Raw genomic sequence first — 21632 nt, 5'->3', positions numbered from 1 at the left:
GTCTAATCTGGTATGGAGGGCATTAGCTATGAGGAGCGGTTGAATAAACTCGGTTTGTTCTCACTGGAACGAAGGAGGTTGAGGGGAGACCTGATTGAGGTATACAAAATTATGAGGGGCATAGACAGAGTGGATAGTCAGAGGCTTTTCCCCAGGGTAGAGGGGTCAATTACTAGGGGGCATAGGTTTAAGGTGAGAGGGGCAAGGTTTAGAGTAGATGTACGAGGCAAGTTTTTTACGCAGAGGGTAGTGGGTGCCTGGAACTCGCTACCGGAGGAGGTGGTGGAAGCAGGGATGATAGTGACATTTAAGGGGCATCTTGACAAATACATGAATAGGATGGGAATAGAGGGATACGGACCCAGGAAGTGTAGAAGATTGTAGTTTAGTCGGGCAGCATGGTCGACATGGGCTTGGAGGGCCGAAGGGCCTGTTCCTGTGCTGTACATTTCTTTGTTCTTTGTTCACTCCCCTCACTCCCCATAACCTTTAATGTCCCACCCAGTCTAATCCCACTCTCCCCCTCACTCCCCGCACCCTTTAATATCCCACCCAGTCTAATCCCACTCTCCCCCTCACTCCCCACAACCTTTAATATCCCACCCAGTCCAATCCCACTCTCCCCTCACACCCCAAACCCTTTAATATCCCACCCAGTCTAATCCCACTCTCCCCATAAACCTTTAGTATCCCACCCAGTCTAATCCAACTCCCCTCACTCCCCAAACCCTTTAATATCCCACCCAGTGTAATCCCACTCTCCACCCTCACTCCCCACACCCTTTAATGTCCCACCCAGTCTAATCCCACTCTCCCCTCACTCCCCACACCCTTTAATATCCCACCCAGTCTAATCCCACTCTCCCCTCACTCCCCACACCTTTTAATATCCCACCCAGTCTAATCCCACTCTCCCCCTCTCTCCCCGCACCCTTTAATATCCCACCCAGTCTAATCCCACTCTCCCCCTCGCTCCCCACACCCTTTAATATCCCACCCAGTGTAATCCCACTCTCCACCCTCACTCCCCACACCCTTTAATATCCCACCCAGTCTAATCCCACTCTCCCCTCACTCCCCACACCTTTTAATATCCCACCCAGTCTAATCCCACTCTCCCCCTCACTCCCCGCACCCTTTAATATCCCACCCAGACTAATCCCACTCTCCCCCTCACTCCCCGCACCCTTTAATATCCCACCCAGACTAATCCCACTCTCCCCCTTACTCCCCGCACCCTTTAATATCCCACCCAGACTAATCCCACTCTCCCCTCACTTCCAACACCTTTTAATATCCCACCCAGTCTAATCCCACTCTCCCCTCACTCCCCACACCTTTTAATATCCCACCCAGACTAATCCCACTCTCCCCCTCACTCCCCGCTCCCTTTAATATCCCACCCAATCTAATCCCCCTCTCCCCCTCACTCCCCACACCCTTTAATATCCCACCCAGTCGAATCCCACTCTCCCCTCACTCCCCGCACCCTTTAATATCCCACCCAGTCTAATCGCACTCTCCCCCTCACTCTCCACACCCTTTAATATCCCACTCTCCCCCTCACTCCCCACACCCTTTAATATCCCACCCTTTAATATCCCATCCAGTCTAATCCCACTCTCCCCTCACTCCCCGCACCCTTTAATATCCCACCCAGTCTAATCCCACTCTCCCCCATCACTCTCCACACCCTTTAATATCCCGCCCAGTCTAATCCCACTCTCCCCTCACTCCCCACACCCTTTAATATCCCACTCACCCTCTCACTCCCCATAACCTTTAATATCCCACCCAGCCCAATCCAACTCACTCCCCGCATCCTTTAATATCCCACCCAGTCTAACCCCACTACCCCCCCCCTCATTCTCCACACCCTTTAATATCCCACCCAGTCTAATCCCGCTCTCCCTCTCACTCCCCACACCCTGTAATATCCCACCCAGTTTAATCCCACTCTCCCCCTCACTCCCCACACCCTTTAATATCCCACCCAGTCTAATCCCACTCTCCCCCTCACTCCCCTCACACTTTAATATCCCACCCAGTCTAATCCCACTCTCCCCTCACTCCCCACACCCTTTAATATCCCACCCAGTCTAATCCCACTCTCCCCTCACTCCCCACACCCTTTAATATCCCACCCAGTCTAATCCCACTCTCCCCCTCACTCCCCACACCCTTTAATATCCCACCCAGTCTAATCCCACTCTCCCCTCACTCCCCACACCCTTTAATATCCCACCCAGTCTAATCCCACTCTCCCCCTCACTCCCCGCACCCTTTAATATCCCACCCAGTCTAATCCCACTCGCCCCCTCATTCCCCACACCCTTTAATATCCCACCCAGTCTAATCCCATGAAGGGGAGTGAAGTCTGGGGCACTGGCTTTTTGAAGGGCTGAACAGAGGAAAGGGGTCTTGGGACATGAGCTCCGGTAGTTTTGGGGGATGGTGGGGCAGGGAAGGAAAGGTCCCATGGAATCACTGGGTGCGGGCGTGTTTATGGAGGTGGGATGTAGACAAGGCTAATGGAAAAACATTTCAATCATCAGTCGCCCTTTGCAACTGAGACCATGTAGTTTGAGCTCAATTGATATGCTTGGAGTCAGACTCGTCACACTTGTGCCCACTGAAGCAGCACTTATTTTTTTTAAAAAAATTGTGGGACGTGGGCATTGCAGGCTGTGCCAGCATTGAGTGCCCATCCCTAATTGTCCTTGAGAGAGCTGTTAAGAGTCAACCACATTGCTGTGGGTCTGGAGTCATATGTAGGCCAGACCGGGTAAGGACAGCAGATTTCCTTCACTAAAGGACATCAGTAAACCAGATGGGTTTTTCCTGACAATCGACAATGGCTTCATGTTCATCAGAAATCAGGGATCCTATAGCATGATCTGGATTGGTTGGGTGAGTGGGCAAATCAAAGGCAGATACAGTATAATTTGGATAAGTGTGAGGTTATTCACTTTTGAAGCAAAAACAGGAAGGCAGATTACTACCATGATTTGTTATGTTGTAGGTGTAACATAAGTGGCTTCCTTGTGGTGCACTTGACAAAGGAAATGTTCAGACGTGGAGACAACTTCAACACGTTTATTAAACTATTTACACTTCTATTACTCGCGTTCAACACTACTGCTAATCCTACTATAGCTACCCAGACTGACTAACCAGCTGCTGCAATCCACGTGGTGGGTGTAATATTAGACCATAAGACCATAAGACATTGGAGCGGAAGTAAGGCCATTCGGCCCATCGAGTCTACTCCAATCATGGCTGATTTCAACTCCATTTACCCGCTCTCTCTCCATAGCCCTTAATTCCTCGAGAAATCAAGAATTTATCAACTTCTGACTTAAAGACACTCAACGTCCCGGCCTCCACCGCCCTCTGTGGCAATGAATTCCACATACCCACCACTCTCTGGCTGAAGAAATTTCTCCTCATCTCTGTTCTAAAGTGACTCCCTTTTATTCTAAGGCTGTGCCCCCGGGTCCTAGTCTCCCCTGCTAATGGAAACAACTTCCCTACGTCCACCCTATCTAAGCCATTCATTATCTTGAAAGTTTCTATTAGATCTCCCCTCTACCTCCTAAACTCCAATGAATATAATCCCTGGATCCTCAGATGTTCATCGTATGTTAGGCCTACCATTCCTGGGATCATCCGTGTGAATCTCCGCTGGACCCGCTCCAGTGCCAGTATGTCCTTCCTGAGGTGTGGGGCCCAAAATTGCTCACAGTATTCTAAATGGGGCCTAACTAGTGCTTTATAAAGCTTCAGAAGTACATCCCTGCTTTTATATTCCAAGCCTCTTGAGATAAATGACAACATTGCATTTGCTTTCTTAATTACGGACTCAACCTGCAAGTTTACCTTGAGAGAATCCTGGACTAGGACTCCCAAGTCCCTTTGCACTTCAGCATTATGAATTTTGTCACCGTTTAGCAAATAGTCCATGTCTCTATTCTTTTTTCCAAAGTGCAAGACCTCGCACTTGCCCACATTGAATTTCATCAGCCATTTCTTGGACCACTCTCCTAAACTGTCTAAATCTTTCTGCAGCCTCCCCAACTCCTCCATACAACCTGCCCCTCCACCTATCTTTGTATCATCGGCAAACTTAGCCAGAATGCCCCCAGTCCCGTCATCTAGATTGTTAACATATAAAGAACACAGCTGTGGCCCCAACACTGAACCCTGCGGGACACCACTCGTCACCGGTTGCCATTCCGAAAAAGAACCTTTTATCCCAACTCTCTGCCTTCTGCCTGACAGCCAATCGTCAATCCATGTTAGTACCTTGCCTCGAATACCATGGGCCCTTATTTTACTCAGCAGTCTCCCGTGAGGCACCTTATCAAAGGCCTTTTGGAAGTCAAGATAGATAACATCCATTGGCTCTCCTTGGTCTAACCTATTTGTTATCTCTTCAAAGAACTCTAACAGGTTTGTCAGGCACGATCTCCCCTTACTAAATCCATGCTGACTTGTCCTAATCCGACCCTGCACTTCCAAGAATTTAGAAATCTCATCCTTAACAATGGATTCTAGAGTCTTGCCAACAACCGAGGTTAGGCTAATTGGCCTACAATTTTCCATCTTTTTCCTTGTTCCCTTCTTGAACAGGGGGCTTACAACAGCGATTTTCCAATCCTCTGGGACTTTCCCTGACTCCAGTGACGTTTGAAAGATCATAACTAACGCCTCCACTATTTCTTCAGCTATCTCCTTTCGAACTCTAGGATGTAGCCCATCTGGGCCCGGAGATTTATCAATTTTTAGACCTCTTAGTTTCTCCAGCACTTTCTCCTTTGTGATGGCTACCATATTCAACTCTGCCCCCTGACTCTCCTGAATTGTTGAGATATTACTCATGTCTTCTACTGTGAAGACTGACGCAAAGTACTTATTTAGTTCCTCAGCTATTTCCTTGTCTCCCATCACTAGATTACCAGTGTCATTTTGGAGCGGCCCAATGTCTACTTTTGCCTCCCGTTTGTTTTTAATGTATTTAAAGAAACTTTTACACTCATTCCTAATGTTACTGGCTAGCCTACCTTCATATTTGATCCTCTCTTTCCTTATTTCTCTCTTTGTTATCCTCTGTTTGTTTTTGTAGCCTTCCCAATCTTCTGACTTCCCACTTCTCTTTGCCACATTATAGGCTTTCTCTTTTGCTTTGATGCATTCCCTAACTTCCTTTGTCAGCCATGGCTGCCTAATCCCCCCTCTGATAACCTTTCTTTTCTTTGGGATGAACCTCTGTACTGTGTTCTCAATTACTCTCAGAAACTCCTGCCATTGCTGTTCTACTGTCTTTCCCACTAGGCTCTACTCCCAGTCAATTTTCGTCAGTTCCTCCCTCATGCCCCTATAGTTACCTTTATTTAACTGTAACACCTTTACATTCTTTCAAATTGGAGATTGAATTCTACCATATTATGATCACTGCCTCCTAAGTGTTCCCTTACTTTAAGATCTTTAATCAAGTCTGGCTCATTACATAACACTAAGTCCAGAATGGCCTGTTCCCTCGTGGGCTCCATCACAAGCTGTTCCAAAAAGCCCTCCTGTAAACATTCAATGAATTCCCTTTCCTTGGGTCCACTGGCAGCATTATTTACCCAGTCCACCTGCATATTGAAGTCCCCCATGATTCACTGTAACCTTGCCTTTCTGACATGCACTTTCTATTTCGTGGTGCATTATGTGCCCCCGGTCCTGACCACTGTTAGGAGGCCTGTACATAACTCCCATTATGTTTTTTTTGCCTTTGTGGTTCCTCAACTCTACCCACACAGACTCCACATCATCTGACCCTATGTCGTTTAGTGCTATTGATTTAATTTCATTCCGAATTAACAATATTGAATCAACCCTGTGTCTGTACTAACTGTCTCCAGTGGAAAGAGGCAGATCATGTGTGTGGTGTCCTTTATATATGGGTTGGTGTAATGCCCTCCTGTGGTCGTGTCACCCCCTTGTGTATCGTGAATGTCTATTGGTCGTATCCTATCTATCTGATCTATTGGTTGAGTGTGTGTGTGTGATGTCACTGGTGCTCCATCTAGTGTCTAGCTAGCCTACATATATTTACATTGATGCACATCACCACATACCCGAATGGTTGTAAATTGGGAGAGGGGAGTGTGCAGTGGGACCTGGGTGTCCTTGTGCACCAGTCGCTGAAGGTAAGCATGCAGGTGCAGCAGGTGGTAAAGAAGGCTAATGGTATGTTGGCCTTCATTGCGAGAGGTTTCGAGTACAGAAGCAGGGATGTGTTGCTGCAATTGTACAGGGCCTTGGTGAGGCCACACCTGGAGTATTGTGGGCAGTTTTGGTCTCCTTCTCTGAGGAAGGATGTTCTTACTCTCGAGGGAGTGCAGCGAAGGTTTACCAGACTGATTCCAGGGATGGCGGGACTGTCAGATGAGGAGAGATTGACTAGGTTGGGATTGTTCTCGCTGGAGTTCAGAAGAATGAGGGGGGATCTCATAGAGACTTATAAAATTCTAACAGGACCGGACAGGGTAGATGCAGGGAAGATGTTACCAATGATGGGTGTGTCCAGAACCAGGGGTCACAGTCTGAGGATTCCGGGTAAACCATTTTGGACAGAGATAAGGAGACATTTCTTCACACAAAGAGCGGTGAGCCTGTGGAATTCATTACCACAGGAAGTAGTTGATGCTAAAACTTTGAATATATTCGAGAGGCGGCTGGATATAGCACTTGGGGAGAATGGGATCCAAGGCTATGGGGAGAAAGCAGGCTTCGGCTATTGAGTTGGATGATCAGCCATGATGGTGATGAATGGCAGAGCAGGCTCGAAGGGCCAAAAGGCCTCCTCCTGCTCCTATCTTCTATGTATGTATCACTAGACTATTAATTTCCGATATTTTATTGAGTTTGAATTCCATCACCTGCCGTGGTGGGATTGGAACCCGGGTTCCCAAACCATTATCCTGGGTCTCTGGATTTATTAATCTAACGACCATACCACTCTGCCACCGCCTCCTTATGTGTGAGAGTGCCACTGATTGCTGCTCAGTATTTAAACCTTGGTGCATGGACTTGCAAATTCAATGATTGCTATGGTGTGGCTGTACCTCAGGCTGACTGAGCAAGCTACATTATCCCTTCAGAAAGGTGGCCGTGGCACGCTGCCCAAGTATAGTGGTCCCAATCCTTGGCTCTATGCTGAAATGTCTCGTGACAAGTGCCCTACATGGACCAGGTTGAGCACATGGACTTGAGAGTGTAGATCAGGACGAGAGCTCAGGATGCAAACCAGGAAGAAATGGGGTTTGCATTGATCTCTGCTTTTCCACAGGTACAGAGTGCCATCGACTGCACCCGTATGCCACTCAGTTGACAGCTTGCTGCCACGGAGCTCTATGTGAACTGCAGGGGCTGCCACACGCTGAATATTCAGCTGGTCCTCGACCATACCAAATGCATCCTGCAGGTGTATACTCGGTTCCTTTGGAGTGGGCACGATTCCTACATTCTGAGCTGCTCTCCAATCTCTGACCATGGAAGCGACAGGAGTGGCTGCTCGAGGACAGGGGCTACCCGCTGAGGGATGACTGATGGCGCCTGTGCGGAGGTCACTGAGTGTAACCGAGACGAGGTACAACGAGTTGCATGCTCCAATTCTCAATCTGGTCCAGCAGACCATCGGGATGCTGAAGCTGTGGTTCCGGTGCCTGGAGCGGTCTGGTGGAGCCTGTAATACAATCTACAGGGGGTCTCGCGCATCGTTGTTGTCTACTGTGCCCTGCGCAACCAGGAGCTGCAACTGAGAAAGGAACTGCCTGAAGAGAAAATGGAGGAATGGCACTTCCCCAATGAGGGGGACATCGATGGAGATGAGGTTGAGGAAGTCCTTGAGAGCGAGGATGTCGGCCATAAGGCCAATGGCGCTGCCTACGCGAGGAAGACGGACACATTGTCGCAAGAATCATGAAGGACGATGAGAGCATCCAGTGAGAACATCCCATTATCTTCACATGACATCTGTGAGCATTGCTCGCTGTCTCACCGATAAGGCTCCTGTCATGGGGAGGGAGTGGTTGCCCATAGTCCCTACATTGCAGGACGAGGATGACAGCTCACAGTGGGTACAGTGCATCGATCCTCACAGAGCTTCTGTGAATGTCTGGCTGGTGGCAGTTTGCTTGCCCTCAATGACCAGGGCCATATCATGACGATGCAGCGGGGAAAGTTTTACCTCCCCTGATCCTGTGGCACTGTTCGTGATCTGAACCCTTGTGGACGACAGTGTCACTGGAGACGGAAGCTGATGGGATGGGGGACCAACTGCGCCTCAAAGGTGCAGAGAGAGCACGGAGAGAATGGCTGAACTATGATGCCAGCCCAGTACATTATGGCAGACATTCCCATCGAGTTACAGACTTGATGCAGCCTAGCAATCCGAGGCGTGCAGCAGACAGCCCTTCCAGATTTTTCCTACCTTTCTTTTGGAGTTCTAACAACAGAGGTATGACTGAGCCCAGAGGCTCCCCATTGGACCCGAGACTCAGATTCCCATCCTCCAGCAATCCTCTGAGTGCCAGCACTCTGGGTTGTCCATCTGCTGTAGATTAAACAGTGCAATGTGCTCACTGGATTGTGACCCGAGCTTCCACCAGGGTGTGCGTCTCTACACTGGTGGAGGGTATGGGTGAACTCTGTGACGGCTTTTATATTTCAGGATCTGTGAATTCCTCTTCTGTGCTGTCGGGTTATCTGCCGCTTTCCCCACCCAAAATCCGACTAGGCCGATTTCTGAGACTATTCTGTCCAAGGTTATATGTATGATGTGCATGGCTCGGTTGAAATTTGAATGGTTGATTTGAGTTCAGGGTATCTACACATTTGGATCAAAGGTGGAGTTGATGCACAAATTCGCCAAGATCTAATTAAATGGAGAATGTACTTGAATGGTCTCTTCCTGTTCCTGTGTTCTGTGTGGAAGAAAAGTAACACCGAGCATTCCACAGCATAGTGTCGCTAATAGGAATGATTTAACTATACTTCCTATTCACATAATGCTGTCCGTTTAACAGAGAAATGTCCCAAGGCAGTTCACGCAGACATGTTTGGAGAAAAGGGCAGTGAGCCATTAGAAATAGACGAGGAGCGTGAGTTTTGAGGAACTTGTTCAGGAAGGGAATTGAAACGTTCACACCTCCAAAGACGGACAAGTGTTAATTGTATATTAAGTGTTCAATTGTATTTGAGCATTGGGCGGTAACTGGCGATTAACCTGTGTGCCGACTGTGATTGTTGGATTGGAGGAGCACGATAAGTAATGTGTCTCTCTGTCAGTGAAAGCTTGTAAATATGACTCGCTTCCAGTGATATCCTTCACTGCCTAGCCACCTGATTTATAAAGTGAAGACACCAAACTTCCTAAATCATCAACACTGAACAGTGCTTCATGATTCTGCTGGGATTGACAGTCTGCCATCAATTATTAACATTGAAATACTGCTCTTGGGCAGAGCAGAGTAAGATTTCACTAAGGCTGACAGGTCCACCCTCAGTCAGCTTCTCCTGACCTTGTTCATGCTTTTGGTGCAAATGCCTCAAAAGCAGTTAAATTGGATCTATTAAAATTGGCCCTTAATCTAACATGTTTCATCTCTGTGCACGTGTGATGTTTGCCAACTATGCTGTACTGATGGATAGGGCAAGAGAAGTCAATGGTTTCTTATTTTGTCATTCGTATACATTTTAAATGCGTTGCATTCACAAACATTAACTGTATGAAATAGATCCCCCATCCCACTTAAATTGGTGGAAGTCATTTCAACTCTTGTATATTAAAAGGTGAGTTATTCCACTCACATGCTTGACGACTCCAAACTGGGGCCAGAACAGTTTGGGGAGGGGGGTGGCACAGTGGTTAGCACTGCTGCTTCACGACGCTGAGGACCCAGGTTCGATCCTGGCTCCGGGTCACTGTCTGTGTGGAGTTTGCACGTTCTCCCCGTGGCTGCGTAGGTCTCACCCCACAACATCGGGTGTCAGTAGGTGGATTGGTCGCGCTAAAATTGCCCCTTAATTGGAATTTGTTTTTGTTTTTGAAAAGAGCAATTTGGTGGATGGTGACGACCATGACCCTTCAGTGTCGTTAATCTGCATGATCTTCTGTGGGACCCAGCTCCCTCGCCATGAAGTAGGAAGTTCCGACCTACCCACCGAATCACAGTCCATGTTCCCTGAGTCCTCTCTCTGCTTCCTTACACCAGTTTCCCTACTTCCATTGGTATCAATGGAGGGAGACTGCAACAAAATGATTATGGAATTTGAAAAATCCAGACATTATAAATGTCCAGTGGCCTGATATTTCCCTTAGTGATGAACTCTGGGTTAATGCACTGGTCATAACCGGCAAAAACTGTGACAGCACGCGGATTATTTTTTTAAGACTATGCAAAAATGATTTAATTCCAGGCTAATGAAGGTGTATGGGGGAGCCTTCTAATTGCATTGTTTGAATTCAACATAGGTAGGACTACAAGTGGAAGAGCTGTTTTTGTAAGGCAGAACTGTAAATATTGCAAGGTTTGGTAGTACACAAGTATGTAGTGCAAAGGTTATCCAGTTTTGACATTGTTCTGTAGTGCAATCAGTTTCTTTGGTACGTATAACTTGACTGTGAATTTTTCTTTAATTTTGAGATATTATCAGACCGCCGTGATATGAAAACTATGTCCTGATGTGTTTCTGTTACTGTAGGAAATTGGCTGTATTTTAGTGCTTTGTGGTGGTGATGTCTCATTTACAACTTAAATGGAAGTGTGAAAGGCAGTCTTTATGCTACTGCTAATGTTAAATTGAGTGACGGGCCAATTAACTTTTCAAAATATCCTTGTAGATTCATGGAGCTCCATGTTCAGATCAGCTGTACGGTTCCCATAGCCAAACTGGCCTGGCACCATTTGTTACGATTCCAGTTCAGTGTCTTTAAGACAGAGATAGATAGGTTCTTGATTAATAAGGTGATCAGGGGTTATGGGGAGAAGGCAGGAGAATAGGGATGGGAAAAATATCAGCCATGATTGACTGGCGGAGCAGACTCGATGGGCCGAGTGGCCTAATTCTGCTCCTATGTCTTATGGTCTAATGAACTGTTTACAACTGGACGGGGAGATTCCAGAATGGAACCCTGGCTCAAAAGACCATTGTCGGGATTCGGCGACGCCGAAATCGGGAAATGCGATTGGGCAAAGAATCAGTTTTTGACACCGAAATCGTGACCGGCACCAGTTTCACAGCAAATCACGGCAATTATCCAGTGCAGCAACAGTGACGTCAGTGCGTTCCACTTCGCACGTACAGTAAACAGCGTCGGCATATAGTTGCTTGGCAGCTAGAGGTCCTTGTAAGGGGTGGTGTAAAACCTGGAATAGATTCCCTGGCATAGGCGGAGCGGAAGGTCTGTTCAATAGAGTCCTTTGGAAAATGTGGAGTGCGTTTTGGAATGCAACCTGCTCATGGAAAGCCTTATTTTGAGAGAAGGTTTTAAAACATGTTTTTGGGAGTGGAGCTTGGAAACCCTCATGTCCCAATCAGATGTGGGATTCGGAGGCGAAATCCAGAAACACTAACTTGGGTTCAGAATGGGGTGTGTTCGACCACAGCCAATTTGTATTTTAAATGTACTGTTATCCATGTTAATCTTAAAATCGGTGAGTAATTCCTAACCTAAGGGAGGGGCAGGATTCTTGGACTTCTTTGACAGCAAAGCCGGCGCCGCACCGGGACCGGTTCAGCGACTGTGGATGGGCTGGCACCAGCACCACGTGCAACACAATCGATTCCAAGGGCAGCACAGTGGTTAGCACTGTGGCTTCACAGCGCCAGGGTTCGATTCCCCGCTGGGTCACTGTCTGTGTGGAGTCTGCACGTTCTCCCCGTGTGTGCGTGGGTTTCCTCCGGGTGCTCCAGTTTCCCCCCACAGTCCAAAGATGTGCAGGTTAGGTGGATTGGCCATTCTAAATTGTCCCTTAGTGTCCAAAGATGTGCAGGTTAGGTGGATTGGCCGTGTTAAATTGCCCCTTAGTGTCCAAAGATGTACAGGTTAGGTGGATTGGCCATGTTAAATTGTCCCTTAGTGTCCAAAGGTGTGCAGGTTAGGTGGATTGGTCATGGTCAATTGCTCTTAGTGTCCAAAAAAATGTTAGGCGGGATTACTGGGTTACGGGGATGGGTTGGAAGTCTGGGTTTAAATGGGGTGCTCTTTCCAAGGGCTGATGCAGACTTGATGGGCCAAATGGCCTCCTCTGCACTGTAAATTCTATGATGCCGCTTGTAATAGACTGCTAATGCTCATCCTTCAGACTCTCATGTGAAAAATGCCTCCATCAATTGAATAGCATAGAGGAATCGGCAACGTGTGGGATGCTTGAAAGGGGCATTTTAAAAGCTTCCTATTTGAGGCATTTTGTCACAGCAACAAATAAATACGGCCTTAAATAATTGTTTTTGGTTTGCTGACTCTCGACCCCAAGTTAATTTTCATCTTTCTTCCTGCCCTGTCACCACCCTTGGCTTGTTTCTAGCTATTAGAATATGTCGGCAAAGGGAAGAGCATCATGGATGTGGGTTTGGCACAAGCACGACATGCCCTCAGCACCAGGAGCCATTATTTTGAAGTGGAGATCGTTGACCCTGGTGAAAAATGCTACATTGCCTTGGGACTGGCAAGAAAGGTAAGTTGCACATGAAGCACATTGTCCATTTCTTTTCTATTGTGACAAATAGTTATGCGAATGGAGGTGAAGGAGATGTTAGTGCTGGGGACTAGGCCAGCCAGTGTCAATACAAAGCATGGCCAGTTCCTATCGAGTTCCCTTTACGCTGCCCCTATGAATGTGCCTTAACTGCAACCCCCGACCAGCAGCCCGAGGGCTTCAATAGAAATATTTTCCATTTCCCACACCAGCTGTCCTCGTTGCCTTTCTGAGTGATGTGGCCAATTTAGCACAAAAGCATTTCTAAACTAATCCCAGACATGCGACTGACTTCCAATTTAAAGTTCTGCGAAACAAAGGAGAAATGCAACCGGAAATTCTTGGCCCTGCGTTTCCAGTGTGCCACTCCCAGTGCTCACGGAGCTGGGCATTGGCTAGCAATTTTACTGAGGACGGCCATGCTGTAGTATTTGGCAGGCCTACTGTAAGCACAGGTTGAGTTTCTGCCAGTTACCTTCTAACTCTTAAGTCGACCTCTGCCGCTCAAAAAGTGCAATTTTAACAGCACACCGTGTTTCACCCGCAAGTATTTCTCAGCACACCGCCGCATTCTTGTATTGCCAAAAGAGGGCTGGAGTTGATTTGTATGCCTGCTGCTTGCTTCGGGCTTTGCAGCGAGGGAAGTGGCTGCCAAGTTGTCCTGCGTGCCTGAATCATCATCCCAATTCATGACCCACTAACCCCACGCAGAGTCACAGACGGGCATTTGTGAGATACTTAAGGCTGCGATTGACAGATTTGTGGTCTCCAGAGGATCGAGTGATATCAGCAGAGGGCGGGAAAGTGGAGTTGAAGCTCCAGATCAGGGATTAGATATGACTTTGAGGTTATGAACTATCTGATAACTGTTACCAGGGAGAAGAATGGTAGCGAGGAAGCAGATTTTGGAGCGGCGACTGGAAACAATGGCTTCAGCCTTCCCAATGTTTAATCGGAGGAAATGTTCGATTTGCTCCCCTGCCAGGTGGCTCAAGAAGTAAGATTCGGGGAAGGGCTGCTTCAGGCACTTGTGGGACATTATAGAGTGGATTTGAGGAAGGTGTGAGGGTATTCCACAAGGATGGCCTGCAGCTGAACAGAAAGGAACCGAATGAGCTGAACACGCAAGAAAGGGAACTGGGAAAATGAGTTCAATCCAAAAGATAAAATCAAGAGTGTAGGAATAGACGAGTTAAATAAAAGAAATGAGAAAACACTCCACCAAAAGTGTTTTCCTGCAAGAGGAATAAAGTAAAGGTGGAAAATCAAATTGATCTGTTATAAGCCGGATAAAGACGAGAGTGAAGGTGAAAATCCCCCAGGGAAAAGGAGTAGATTTAAATACCAACTTTGGGAAGACAAAGAGCCTGTATTGCAAAGACACCGAGTGTGGGAAACAAACGGGGCGTTAGAGCTAATGATGTCACAGGAGCAGATAGGTTGAACAACGTGAACAGAAACTTGGCTTCAGACCGAGCAGGAGTGGAAAGTAAACACATTGGGTGTAATATTTTTAGGAGGGACAGAATAGCTAAGAAATGTGGAGGGGAAGTGACCGTATTGGTGAAGGTGGGAAAACCTGTGTGCAGAGATTAGGCTCAGACAGAATCGTTATCATTTGAGGTTGATGATAAATCGAATCTGTTGAATTAGTGGAATTGTCCTCCCAACCTTCTAATTGTGGAAGGGAAGAGGAAATCTGTAAACCGAGTCAGGAAACGAGATTATTGCTGGGGGAGATTTTAGTTAGCCTCTGATTGATTGACATGGAGGGGGGGGGGAGTAAACAGAACCAAGGGGATGGGAATGTGCAGGACTCCTTCTTTGAGTCTGATGCCGACAAGGGGAGAGGCAGCGCCCCAAAGGCAACAATAACAGCTTGTAGTTATGTAGTGACTTTGATGTACAGTAATGAAACATTCCGAGGCACTTCATAGGAGCATTCTAAAACAAAACATGGCCACGTAAGGGGTATTAGGACAGATGACCAAAAGCTCCACAAGCCTTTTGGCAAAGCTCCTGCAAAACCAACTTTCATGGGCTGGACACTTAAGTCTGGATGGCCACAAAGTGTCTCCCCCACCAGGTCCAGTTTTCTCAACTCTCAAATGGCCAATGTTCCAGGAGAGGACAAAAGAAAATGCTTCAAAGACGCTCGAGCTCTCCTTCAACTGTGGCAGCATTGACATTACTGGCTGGGAGGAGCTGCTCCCAGTTCAAAATGGCGGCGACTTGTCTATCAAGCTGCTTCACATTCGGAGTCACAACATCTTAATGGTGAGGCAGGGTGCTAGCAGAGGAGGAAGGAAAGGGAAGCAAATCCTTCCGGATCCCACTGCTTCACGGGACATCCTGAACACTTGTGCCCAAAGATCAGTGGATCGGGAATCGGTCTGTTCGGTCACGTGAAGATTCATGGCAGCAACTCGCCACCCTGTGTAGACACCATCCTCAAATCGAGGGGCAGCTGACGGCAACAAAGTGAAGGACTATTAAAAGCTGTACCAACCCTAAGCAGCAATCATATTTCCTCATTCCCCAGCTGAGAGGACAGATCGCTGATCATCTCTCGAGTTCCTCTGTTGTGATAAATTCTTTTGCGGTGTGCAAGAGCAGCCTCCAATTTTAACCTCCTTTCTGTGGGGAAACCCTTGTCCATTGAAGAGATTCGCAGGGAGAAGCCGGAGGGCTAGACAGACAGAAGAGAAAATGCTTCCGAGCCATTCCGAAAGATGGTTGGAGTCAACCAAACTCGGGGAGCCAGAGCGAGAAAGCCAGGGGTAAGGGGGCACATGTTACTCTTCCTCCAGTCCATAAAGACCACTTGAGCAGCTTCTTGACTGACTTGCTACCCATTGCAGTCATAGCAACTCATTTGGCCCTTGAAATATTCCATGGGATTGGAAACAATCAAACCAGTATAGTAATAAATGGATTTTTAAAAACTAGCACGGGCAGATAGGGTGGGGCCTGTTCAACCATCTACTCCGTAATCTGGAGTAGCAAATAAAGCAAAGCTCACTGTGTAATGGTTGATTTGAACTTTTAAACAATAGTTAGTAAAAGAATTCCAAATGGGATATTGTGCAGAATAATAAATTAGTTAAGGAAAATGGACAACTCTGGAGAGTTACACTGTCATACTAAGGGGGAAGTCGTAATTGGGACCTCTTGATTCTAAGCTACATAAACGAGCTCGATACAATTTGCAGAAAGATTCATATCAGTTACTCAATTAAGTGAAGAAATGTCAAACTTAATACCGATTCTCTGAGAGATATTGGGAAGTACGGGTCGGGACAGTCTGCTTCCCCCACTGCAAAGATCGGGAATCGGAATCAGGTAGAGAATCCCACGTGAGGCCAAAAACGGGATTGGCACCGAGTGGGAGACCCAGTCCCCAGTCTCTGGTCCCACCCCTCTGGCTATAGCGGGATTCCCGCCACATGCAAACAGCTCCTTTGCATTAATTTGAATGCAATTAACGGGCTGGAAGCCCAAATCGGGAGATGAGCGCCTCACTTGAGATAGGACATCTGCGTTGCATTGGTCACTTGCCGAACTCCATGTCAGCCAGAGCTCTCTCCTCGGCCTTCCCTCGGCAACTTCCACGGCCCTTTCTTCAAAGGGGGTGTGGACCTGTATCTCGGGCATGCCCCGCCCACCTTCTGACCCTCCCTTCAATTCTGGCCAGCTTTATCCTTGGGGACATAGAAAGGACGTAGTGAGATGTAAATACATCAGTTTTATGGGGGATTTTCTAGCTGGTGGTACATGTGGGCAAGGTGCCTGGCCACAGAGGGTAGGGCACAAGTTGGGGGTTCCTGGAGGGTGGGTTCTGAGGGACACGTTGGTAGATGTGTAGTGTTCCTGCATATAAGGATTTGGGGGCAGATATCAGGGGTCTGGGATGGGAGCGTTGCCAGGATCTCACAGGTGGTTTCTCACCGGAGCTGCTCAGAGGAAGTTGTTCATCTTCTTGCATTGCATGCCGGTCCTTTTGGTGAGACAGCGGACAGCCAGCACTCCCTACATCTGCCACCTCTCGTACAGCCTCCCCGAACAGGCGCCGGAATGTGGCGACTAGGGGCTTTTCACAGTAACTTCATTTGAAGCCTACTTGTGACAATAACATTTCATTTCTTCCCAGGCTTGATTGATAATTGCTGGCTGTGGTCTCTGCCCCATCATGGGAAAGAGGGTGTCCCTCCTCTCCTCAACGGCATCCAACATCCCGTGGATGGCTGCATCCAGGAACCCAGGTGCAGATCCTTTAGCAGCCAACATTTTGGCTGGAATGAGAGTCTGGGGTGAATGGAGCACTCAAAAGCTGGTCCAGCTTGTCAGGCTCACAATGGGATTCCTGATCCCAGCGAATCAATTGCCTGGAGATTGGGGACTCGGGCGGGATGCACGTGAGCAGTGCTCTGACCCATTTGCATAAATGGAATCTCGTCTCCTCGGAAAATGTTGCGATTTTCCGCTGGTGGTAGCACTTAGACTCTGAAACAAAGAGTCACGCCGTCCCGGTCAATTGTACATATTGTACAATGCCACATTGAAATAGAATGAGAATTAGTAAAAGGGTCTTATAAGGGGACTCGTTATTTCAATGTCTAGACAATATGGGAAAGTATTAAACAGCAAAGAGAATATTGGGCTACGTGTTTACTGGTGGAGTTGAGTAAAAGTAAAGTCGCCACAGTCCCAGATGACCATAGGCTGCTTTCCCCTTTGAGGGAGAGAGAGCTGACTGGTGGTGGTTTAACCTGAGGGTCACCACACCTCAGGCGAGGGGCAAGGTTGAGAAGGCGGGGCCCCCATGAATAACCTCAGCTGGTGCGGGGGATTGAACCCACGCTGCTGGTCTCGCTCCGCATCACGGACCAACTGTCCAGCCAACTGAGTTAAACCAACCCAGCTAAACTGGGGGAGTTTAAATCTACAGAGATTATGCTGGGGTTTTACAATGTAATAGGCTCATTTAGAATAATGTGTGCAGTTCGGGTTATCGCACAGATTTATTTGCATTGGAGAGAGCAGCTTGAAGCGTGAACTCCAATGTAAAGAGGAGGAACCGTAATGATGGCTTTGAGAAAGTCAAACTTTGCAATCTGAATAAAGAAGAGTTAACGTAGACAAAATAGTATATGGAATTACATTTCACTTGTGTGGAGGACTGATTTCAGCAAAATAAAACTGACTAGAGTGCCGAATTACTGCCCCACGCCACTAGAACAAGGAAATCATTCATTTTAATTTGTGAAAAGTGAATTTAGTATAGATCGTAACACAGATCTTAGATAATAAGGGTGATCACTTATTACTTGGAATGTGCAAGTCTAGGTGGGGTAGTGAAACAAAAGGATCTTGGAGTACACATGCTTCAGTCACTAAAAGCACAGGTTAGCAAGGCCATTTATAAAAAAAAAAGCAAACCAAACGCTGGGCTTTATTTCCAGAGGCGTAGAATTGAAAAGTAGGGAGTGAAACTAGAGAGTGCTGGAAAAACGCAGCGGGTCTGGCAGCATGTGGAGCGAGAAACAGTTACCGTTTCGAGTCCTTATGAAGAACAGTTATAATGGACTCAATGTTAACTCGGCTTCTCTCTCCACAGATGCTGCCAGACCTGCTGAGTTTTTCCAACACTTTCTGATTTTACTTCCGATCACCAGTGTGGCAGTTATGCTAAATTGTATCGAACCTTGGTTAGAGCACTTAGACGGTACTGTGTGCAGTTCTGGTCACTATTACAGAAGGATATTGTGGCACTGGATGCCAGAAATGTGGGGGTTTACCTGTCAGGAAAGGGTGGACAGGCTGGGTCTTTACTCTCCGGGAGAAGGAAGACTGAGGGGTGACCTCACAGAGGTGTTTAAAATTCGGAAAGGTTTTTGATGGAGTGGATCCAGAGAGAAGGTTCCCTCTTGTGGGGCAGAGGATCACCAGAGATCATCAATATCAGATAATCACCACGAAATCCAATCGGGAATTCAGGAGAAACATCTTCACCCAGAGAGTGGGGAGAATGTGGATCTCACTCCCACAGGGAGTGGTTAATGTGCAGGTTCAGTCGACAGTTCGGAAGGCAAATGCAATGTTAGCATTCATGTCAGAGGGCTAGAATACAAGACCAGGGATGTACTTCTGAGGCTGTATAAGGCTCTGGTCAGACCCCATTTGGAGTATTGTGAGCTGTTTTGGGCTCTGTATCTAAGGAAGGATGTGCTGGGGCCTTGGAAAGGGACCAGAGGAGGTTCACAAGAATGATCCCTGGAATTAAGAGCTTGTTGTATGAGGAACGGTTGAGGACTCTGGGTCTGTACTCATTGGGAGTTTAGAAGGATGAGGGGGGATCTTATTGAAACTTACAGGATACTGCGAGGCCTGGATAGAGTGGATGTGAGAGGATGTTTCCACTTGTAGGAAAAACTAGAAGCAGAGGACACAATCTCAGACTAAAGGGACGATCCTTTAAAACAGAGATGAGGAGGAATGTCTTCAGCCAGAGGGAGGTGAATCTGTGGAACTCTTTGCCGCAGAAGGCTGTGGAGGCCAAATCACTGAGTGTCTTTAAGACAGAGATAGATAGGTTCTTGATTGATAAGGGGATCAGGGGTTATGGGGAGAAGGCAGGAGAATGAGGTTAAGAAAATATCAGCCATGATTGAGTGGCGGAGCAGACTCGATGGGCCGAGTGGCCTGATTCTGCTCCGATGTCTTCTGGCCAAATGGCCTGTTTCTATGTTGTAGATCCCATGTAATCTGATGTACTCCGCGGTAGGGTAGTGGCCTCGTAGGGTTGGGGGGGTTGAACCAGCTGAGGGTGCACTAGAGGGATGAGCTTGGTGCGTTTTGTCTTCTGTTTTTGTCCAAAAGTCGGGAAAAGCTATCACATTGAAAGCTTCGGCAGCTGGTGTGCTTTTACAGCTCTCGTACCCTTGTGCTCAGCTGATTTCCGAGCTAACTCTTCCTTGCGGTCTTGGTCCATTTGAGATCTTCCAACTGGAATGTTTTCTTTTGGCATTCTTTTTGTCGAGCTTTCTTGGTCTGCTCGCTTGCTTGTGCTCAGCTAATAATCGACGTAAGACGGGCGGCACGTTAGCGCAGTGGTTAGCACCGCTGCCTCACGGTGCCAAGTTCCCAGGTTCGATCCTGGCCCTGGGTCACTGTCCGTGTGGAATTTTCACATTCTCCCCGTGTCTGCGTGGGTCTCACCCCCACAACCCAAAGATGTGCAGGGTAGGTGGATTGGCCACGCTAAATTGCCATTGCCCTTAATTGGGGGTGGGGGGTGGGGGAGGGGGATGAATAAATAAATAAAATAATCGATATGGGATGAAAACAAACTCATGGTAATTTTGATGCAGATGTGGCCAGTGGTTTGAATGTGCCAACAGTTGCCAACAGTTGACCTGAAACGGAAGGAGATCAATATTAGTAGAGAAATGGTGCTGGGAAAACTGATGGGATTGAAGGCGGATAAATCCCCAGGGCCTGAGAATCTGCATCCCAGAGTGCTCAAGGAGGTGGCTCTGGAAATAGTGGATGCATTGGTGGTCATCTTCCGGGATTCTATAGACTCTGGAACAGTCCCTGCAGATTGGAGGGTAGCTCACGTCACTCCGATATTCAAAAAGGGAGGTAGAGAGAAAGCAGGGAATTATAGACCAGTAAGCCTAACATCGGTAGTGGGGAAAATGCTTGAATCCATTATCAAGGACTTTATAGTGGAACATTTAGAAAGCAGTGGCAGGATCAGTCAGAGTCAGCATGGATTTATGAAGGGAAAATCATGCTTGACAAATCTGTTGGAATTCTTTGAAGATGTAACCAGTACAGTCGACAAGAGGGAGCCTTGGGTTTCCTCCGGGTGCTCCGGTTTCCTCCCACAAGTCCCGAAAGATGTGCTGTTGGGTGAATTGGACTTTCTGAATTCTCCCTCTGTGACCCGAACAGGCGCTGGAATGTGGCGACTAGGGACGTCATTGCAGTGTTAATGTAAGCCTACTTGTGACAATAATAAAGATGATTATTATTTCTGTATGTGAGCCCTCTGGTCTCTTTCCCAGAACCCATTTAAAATTGTACCCCTTAGTTTATATTGCCTCCTCATTATTCCTTTTAAAATCACTTCATACTCCTCTGTGTTAAATTTGAATTGCTATTTCTCTGGCCCATTTCAGCAGACTTTTTGTATTTGTCTCCCCATCACTAATGTTAGGTTACTGCGTGTATCACTTTCTGAACAGGATATGGAACGTTTATTCCACCCCACTGTTTGCTTAAATGTTCTGCACCCCGACTGCAGCCATGGTCATGATAACAAACTGCGCAAGGTCAGCACCATTCACAAATCCTCAGATACTGAAGCAGTCCTTGCCACATGCAACAATGTCTGGACAATATTCAGGCATTGGCTGATAAATGACAAGTAACAGTGATAGGCAATGAACATTTTCAACCAGAGAGAATCTAACCATTCCTTCACTGTCACTGGGTCAAAATCCTGGAACTCCCTCCCTAACAGCACGGTGGGTGCCCCTACACCACACGGACTGCAGCGGCTCAAGAAGACGGCTCCCCACCACTTTCTCAAGGGGCAATTAGGGATGGGCAATAAATCATAGAATCCCAACAGTGCAGAAGGTGGCCCATCAAGTCTGTACCAACCCTCTGAAAGAGCACCTTACCTAGGTCCACTCCACTGCCCTATCCCTGTAACCACATAACCCCACCTAACCTTTGGACACTAAGGGACAATTTAACATGGCCAATCCACCTAACCTGTACATCTTTGGACAGTAAGGGACAATTTATCATGGCCAATCCACCTAACCTGTACATCTTTGGACACTAAGGGGTAATTTAACATGGCCA

At 47.4% G+C, this 21632-nt stretch overlaps 1 protein-coding gene across 2 annotated transcripts in view; it reads left to right on the top strand.

The window, feature by feature from the left end:
• spryd3 (SPRY domain containing 3) overlaps positions 1–21632 on the top strand; it is a 472395-nt gene that overhangs the window by 114861 nt on the left and 335902 nt on the right. For both annotated transcript variants that reach the window (XM_072494086.1, XM_072494085.1), the window contains exon 7: positions 12582–12731. In XM_072494086.1, coding sequence (XP_072350187.1) covers positions 12582–12731 — 150 coding nt within the window. The remainder of the gene's footprint in view (positions 1–12581; positions 12732–21632) is intronic.

This window comes from Scyliorhinus torazame, chromosome X (genome assembly GCF_047496885.1).
Source record: "Scyliorhinus torazame isolate Kashiwa2021f chromosome X, sScyTor2.1, whole genome shotgun sequence".
Lineage (NCBI taxonomy): Eukaryota > Metazoa > Chordata > Chondrichthyes > Carcharhiniformes > Scyliorhinidae > Scyliorhinus > Scyliorhinus torazame.
Note: the sequence above shows the minus strand (reverse complement) of the source record. Positions and strands in the feature narration are given on the sequence as shown.